The 7,153-nt window shown below is 34.5% G+C and overlaps 1 protein-coding gene across 1 annotated transcript; it reads right to left on the reverse strand.

Annotated features, from left to right (window-relative positions):
* Window positions 1-3,271: 3,271 nt before the first annotated feature.
* On the reverse strand, window positions 3,272-6,249 carry LOC121246739 (CASP-like protein 1E1). The gene is made up of 2 exons (XM_041144990.1): window positions 5,837-6,249; window positions 3,272-3,795 (listed from the first exon to the last, which is right to left on the reverse strand). The coding sequence occupies exons 1-2, from the start codon at window positions 6,067-6,069 to the stop codon at window positions 3,456-3,458; spliced, it is 573 nt and encodes a 190-aa protein (XP_041000924.1). The 5' UTR covers window positions 6,070-6,249; the 3' UTR covers window positions 3,272-3,455.
* Between the last annotated feature and the right edge of the window lie 904 nt (window positions 6,250-7,153).

Here is a 7,153-nt window from a genome sequence, read left to right on the forward strand (position 1 = left end):
ATCAATTTTGTGGCGATTGAAGGGCCTTAAATTGGACCAACGAGCTGTACCAAAAATGCGTAAAAATTTGTAATCCGGGTTTTGTTGAAAGAACATTTGAAATGGAGATGAATTATGAAGGATCAGTGTGGGCATACGATTAATTAAGAAAACTACAATTTGAAAAGCTTCAACCTAGTATTTATGAGGAACAAAAGCATGGGCTAACAGGGACAATCCAATTTCAACAATGTGACAGTGGCGTCTTTCGACACTACCATTTTGGGCAAGAGAGTATGGATAAGTGACCCATGAGTAATGCCAAAAGATTTAAGTAAAGGGTTAAGTGGAAGAAATTCTCCACCCCAATCTGTTTGCACAAAAACAACATTAGCAGAAAAAGTGTTACTAACATAGCGCAGAAAAGCCAAGAAAATAGAAGAGACATTTGATTTGGATTGTAAAGGAAACATCCAGATATATTTTGAAAAATCATCAACTATAGAAAAATAAAAGGGTTAATTACACTTTGTTCCCTCGAATTTTCACTCAACTTACAATGTGCTCCTGAAACTAATAATTGCATCAAAGTGGATCGCTTACTTTCAAAACTTATCAATCCCCCCTCCCGTCTACCAGCAGTGTCAAATGTAACAGAAAGTGCCTCCACGTGTTGCTCACGTACATAACATTCACTACAAAGATGTAATTTTTATCTAATTTATTATCATTGATCATATAAAATATAAAATATAAAATAATATATGCTATCAATTAATAATAAATAATAAATCATTTAATAATTTATATCATTATATGGAAATAGTTAATACATCATACATGAATAACCATATACAAAATTATTTGACACCTAAGTTGCAAGCAAGTATGAATAATCTATGTACACAATGAAATTATTTGATATTCCTTAACCATATATAAAATGTATGATATTATTAATAATTATGCATACTAAATAGTAAAATCTAAGTTAGTAAGTAGTAACTTAGATTTGACGTTGAGACACTTTCCATTATATTTGACGTTGTTGGTAGACGGAAGAGGGAGATTGATAAGTTTTGAAAGTAAGCGGGTTTACTTTGATGCAATTATTAGTTCTGAGGCATATTGTGAATTGAGTGAAAATTCGAAGGGGCAAAGCATAATTAACCCAAAATAAAACCAACATCCTAGTGAGAATAGCACAGGCGTTGGTCCCATACATCAAGAAAGAGAAGTTGAAATAATTTCTCAAATCGAGATGGGGAAGGGGGATGCGGTAGAGCATGAAACTTAGCTTGGACACAAGCGGGACAAGGAGACAACCCTATTATATTTATAACAGGAAGATTAAATTGGCTAAGTGTAAGAGAAGTAATTCGAGGTGAAGGATGCCCAAGTCAGGTGTGCCATAATTGAGAAGTAATCCTTTCTCCAATAAAGGCCTGTGGAGACATAGTAGTGACAGGTGTGGGAGCTTCCAAAGGGGTTGATGTCACCAGTAGGACATAGAGACCATCTTTAATGTGATCCCGAAGAAGTTTCACCCGAGTGCGTGAGTCCTTCGCAAGAAAAAAAGAAGAGTGAAATTCAAAATAGATTATGTTATCCAAACAAAACTGACGAACATAAATTAAATTCTTAGTGATAGAATGAACATGAAGAATTTTATGGAGAAGATAATTGCCAGAGGGAGTGGTGAATTGACTGGAACCAATATTTTGTATTGGTAGAGTGGAGCCATCTCCAATGTTGACTTGATCAGTGCCTCGATATGGTGTAGAGTCCGATGTGAGATTTGAGAAATCTGAACTAAAATGGTTAGTAGCTGCTACATCAAGAAACCATGAATTTGAGTGAGAAGTCATAGAGGGCAGGACATTGAAGTTGGCTGTAAAGGAGGTAGGGGGAGAGGCTTGATATGTTTGATTGAAGTGGTGATAACAAGAGAGGGCAGTGTGCCGGGTTTGTGACAGACTTGGCATAGAGGCCGTGTATGTTGTCCCCCACGCCCATGACCACGGTGTCCACCTCATGAGGAGTTACGGCCCCTATTGGAGTAACCAGGAGGTGATGGTGCTTTTAGACTTGTTGTGTGAGCTGCAAGATTAGTACCTGAAAGCAACGACTGGGTTTTGTGAGTCAAGCGTGATTCATGGTTAAGAAAATAATTATAAATCTAATGAGAGGAAAAGGGATCTGGGTGTGTGGTAATAGCCATGACCATAGACTCATAATCTGAGCTAAGTCTAGCCAACAAATAGATGGAGAATTGAGAAGAAGATAGAGGATGTCCAGCAGCTCCAAGAGCTGCAACGAGAGAAGTTGCTTTATAATAGTATTCAGAAATGGATTCAAAACCCTTCTTAAGGGTGGTAAGCTGAAACTGAGTTTGTATCACACAGGCTGAGGAGTGGGCAGCATAGAGACTTTGTAATGTAGTCCATACTTGGTGTGAGGTAGTGTAGTCAAGAACATTAGAAAACACTGTATTGGTCAAGGAGGAATTAAGAGCAAAGATGATTAGTTGATACTGTAAGAGCCAACGAGTATATTCGGGATTGGGTTGATCATCTAGAGTGGGAGATGGCATGAGAATGGACCCGTCGACATAGCCATAAAGCTGATGACCTTTAAGGAAGGGGATGATCTTAGCTCGCCATAATAGGTAATTATTGATGGTGAGCTTAAGAGTGACAAAGTGAGATGCGGAGGTAACAATGGAGGAGTTGAGGGGTGGTGGTGGAGTAGACGGTGTTGTTTCTGAAAATTTTTCAATGGGGTCCCTTTGTTTTATTTTGAGAAGAAGAGGAAGTGTGAGCTTTATGGTAGCTCTGATACCATACTGAGGAGAAAATAATAAAGACAGAGCAATTGTTTGTGAAAAGTCCTCAATGACATTTCATATTCTCAGAGTTTGCATATGTTTCTATATTCCTTTACGATGACTAGCTCATAGGTCCTATTTATACAGTATATCTCATGAAAAACAAAAATGACATTTACAGAGAATTTCATTTGACATTTGCAAACAAGCTTGGGATCACTTGCACCCATTCTGTGAGTGTAGAATACGCCCAGAGTCTTCTAGACCATTCTCCTACTGAGCTGGTAGCACAGTTGCCTTAACAACCACCTACATTGTAATTGTGTTACTTCGTTAATTTTCCTTAGATAATTTTTATTTTTTCCTTAATTTTATCGTTTTACGTTTTCAAATCTCTCTCTCTCCTCTCTCATTTCTTGTTAAAAATTTTATTTTCTTTTCCACTCAATAGAGATATTTTCCAAATGAAAGCACACTGTACGATAAATTAATGGCATGGGTGAAGTATATATAGGGATATTACACGCTAATTAGTTAGGTTCTCTCATTCACGTACGTATGCACGCAAACAAGACCAAATTAATACAAGTGGCTCTTATGACAATCGGCTAAAAAAACTAATAATCTTTGCAGTACTTGGCCAACATCTCTACTTGGACTTCTTGTGGAGTCTCAAGGCAGAAAACACAACCAGCAAGATGAATGCCACTGCTCCAATCACAGAAACCACGATAGATGCTGCTACTTGCCCACAAAACTTTCCAAACACATTACACACTTTTTCCCACCGCACGTGAGAGTTTCCGTGGTAGCCAATTAAGCCAACGGCGGTGGCAGCTCCGGTGCCGGAGAACAGCAATGCCACCATCAATGTATCAAGGATGAGGATCATCGATCCTAAGATGATGTTTTCACCCCTGCTTGTGAATGTGAGGAGCATAGAGAGAGCTGCATATGAACATGCTATGATATTTGTCACCATTAGGTACCTAGCAAAAATATCTTTGAGATGTTAATTTCGATCTTATTTTTTTTTCTCCTTGGTGGTTGATGATTAGAAAATGTAGTATAAATAGCACAAATTGGGAACAATGTGAGACCCAAAAAAAAATAGTGTATCGTATAAATGCAATTCGTCGGTTCCTTTTCTGTCCCTCTAGAGGGGTCCATAAATAAATAGTATGGATATTTAGGTGCAACTTATGGTCTTTAAGAGCTTTGACTTTTGATGCATTTCCTTAAAAATCTTCTCATTTTCCCTATAGTTCATTCTTACTTTTTTTTCTTTAATCGCATATATTATTTTTAAAAAAATAAAATAAATATGATTTTATTAATAAGCCTTCACAGATGAATATCATTTATTCTTATTCATAAATCTTAAAATATTACAACCGATTAATGTCACTGCAAGTTTTTAATATGAGTAGTGTTACATATATTTATAATTTTACCGACAAGGTCTATTTTCTCAGTTTTCTTTTTAAATTTAAATTTTGAAGTTCAAATTTCATAATTTTCAGCATATCAATAATTAATATTACATCATCATGTATTCCTATATAAGTAAAAATTATAAGTACAGATAGGGTTTTCCTTTTAATATTACCTAGCTACAACATTTATTCTTCATTTAATATTATCCAAAATATTTATATGAGCAGTAATACATAATGTGGGATTGTATCTTTCTAATAACTCTCCTCTGCTTAATATTCTCAAGTTCAAAGAACAACTCGAAGAATATGCTTTTCTACCCTTATACTTAATGCTATGCTTCCATGATCGATTCAATTGGGTCCCTGAAAGTATTTGTGGGCATCCAACAAAATTAAGAAGCGGGCCATAAATTAACCCACCTTATTCAACGATATGGCGCCCGTATAATTTATATCAATAATATATTTAAAAAGAAAAAGAAAATATCAATAATACGATAATAGTAAATTAAAATGAGTTGAGATGAAAGTTGAAAATTGAATAGAATATTGTTAGAATATTATTTTTTAATATTATTAATATTGTTTTGAGATTTGAAAAAATTGACTTATTTATTATATTTTGTGTGGAAATTTAAAAATTTGTAATAATGGAATGAGATGAGATTAGATGAAATGAAACATCTCTAATTGTTTGGAAATATATCTCATCTCATCTCCTTCCCAAACATAATTTCAGTTACAAAATTTTCAAACTAATCTTTACAATATTTCCAAACTTTCAAACAAAAAATTAAAAAAAAAAATTCAAGTTTTTCAAATCCCAAAACAAAAATAATATTATAAACTATATTCTAACAATATTTTGATTTTATAATATTTTGTATTTAATTTTTTCTTTTTTCTTTTTCAAAACTCAAAAAATACTCAATTCAAACTATTTTATTACTATTCACAAAATTTTCATCTCATCTCACTTCTCAAACCAGCTATCCAATCTATTTGCCTCGCTAGCAGCTCACAGACAAAACTAATATTATAATATTATTTCATATTTCCAAATATAACATCAATAATTAATTATTTTTTCAAAACATTCCATGTGCCAACTATTTGTAAAACTTATTGCCTTACCTACTTGGATTAAGGAAAAAATCACTTAGCTAGTTTTTTTTTTTTTTTCTTTTTGTCAAAAAATAATACATCTAATTAGTAAAAGATAATTTTCTTGATTTAAGTTTTTAAACTTTATATAATTATCCTCTATTTAAAACAGAGTTGTAAAAAAGTTGTATGTATATTATTACTGAACTAATTCAGTGCAAGTGCTCACGATCGAGTGGATCTATACGCTCGGCGGGTTGAGACGAGGGGTAGACTTGTTTCCAACCCTTCTATCATAGTGAATATCTAAGGGTACGTAGATCATGGACTCTATTTATTCGAGTTGACTGGTGTTCAATTTCTATATGAACAGGGAGATAAATAATTTTCTATGGATACGTGAGAATAAATCAATTACAAAGCTAGTAATATGGTTATATAAAAGAATAAAAATTAGAGAAAAAGAGGAGTTTGAAAAACAACATACACAAAGGCAGACAAGTAATGCCATTTAGCAGAGACTGGAACATTCAAAGGTGGCAGGCTTGCCACCAGCTCAACTGGGACAATCGCAGTCTGCTTGTCCACACCAGTAAGTATGGCAGCCACCAAAGTCAGTGCTAAGGCCAAAAGCCTTAGGAGTAATTCACAACGCTTGGCTGTTCTTCCATTTCCCATCTTCGCTTCCATCCCATTCTTCTCCAACCGTCCTACCTGCATGGCTTTGTTCTGATTCTCTGACGTTGCTATCAAGACTAGCTCCAAGAGAAAAACAAAAGGGTACTGAAATCTTGGAGAGATCAGTGAAGAAGAAGTGGATGTGGAGCTTTAAATAGAGAGAGAGAGAGAGAGAGAGAGAGAGACGAGGTGTTTTGGTCAATGGGCAATAGTGATATATATATCGATCGATGGACATTGTATGCATTGTTAGGTGAAGGGGTCCATAACTTTTTGTCAATTGCAATTAAGGCGAGGACGTTAAGTGTAGAAGTTTGGTGTTGCGAATTAATTGGATGAGTCTAAAAAGGAATTAATTGAATGTTGATGAGAATGTAAAATGTCATATTTTTATCTCTTAATTTCTAGTCTTTTATACTTATTTGGTGCCTTAAATGTACTCATTATTCTTTTATTTTGATTTAGGATGCAAATGGAGGAGTTAAATGCAAAACAAAGCTAATTGGATAATTTTGGACAGTTTCGATATCGCTTCGTATATTGGGCATAACTCTCTCATCCGAGCTCCGATTGAGATGATTCAAAATGATATGGAACACCAAGAACGAGCTCTACAACTTTCATGTTTTAAGTTTTGAGATATACTGGCTGAATCAAGGTCAAAATCGGGCTTGAAGTTGATGCAGCTGCACTGTTGACGTTCCAAAATGTTCCTTATCATGCAATTCAAATATGCGATTTAACTGCAGACGATTTTGAGATTTGGTGCACGAAAGTTCCAGCTGGAAAACACTACTTTCCTAGTTATATTAGGATTTTATTTTATTTTTAATAGTTTCTTTAATTAAGTCAGATTTGGATATTGTTATTTGAGAATAATATTTAGAATATTTTAAGAGAATTGATAGGATTCTAATAGGGGGATATAATCAGACGAGGGCATCTCTCTATCTCTTCTCTTTTGAGTTTTCATCATGGCCCTGCGTGGTTAAATTTTCATAATTGATCGAAGGAAACGGAAGTCTCGGAATCAATAAAACTGTGAGATCTAATTTGTTTTTAGTGTTCAATTATGCTTTGAGTATCGGATGTTCTTTTGAGCCTATTTTCATGATTGTCTCGTTTA

This window comes from Juglans microcarpa x Juglans regia, chromosome 1S (assembly GCF_004785595.1).
Source record: "Juglans microcarpa x Juglans regia isolate MS1-56 chromosome 1S, Jm3101_v1.0, whole genome shotgun sequence".
Classification (NCBI taxonomy): Eukaryota; Viridiplantae; Streptophyta; class Magnoliopsida; order Fagales; family Juglandaceae; genus Juglans; species Juglans microcarpa x Juglans regia.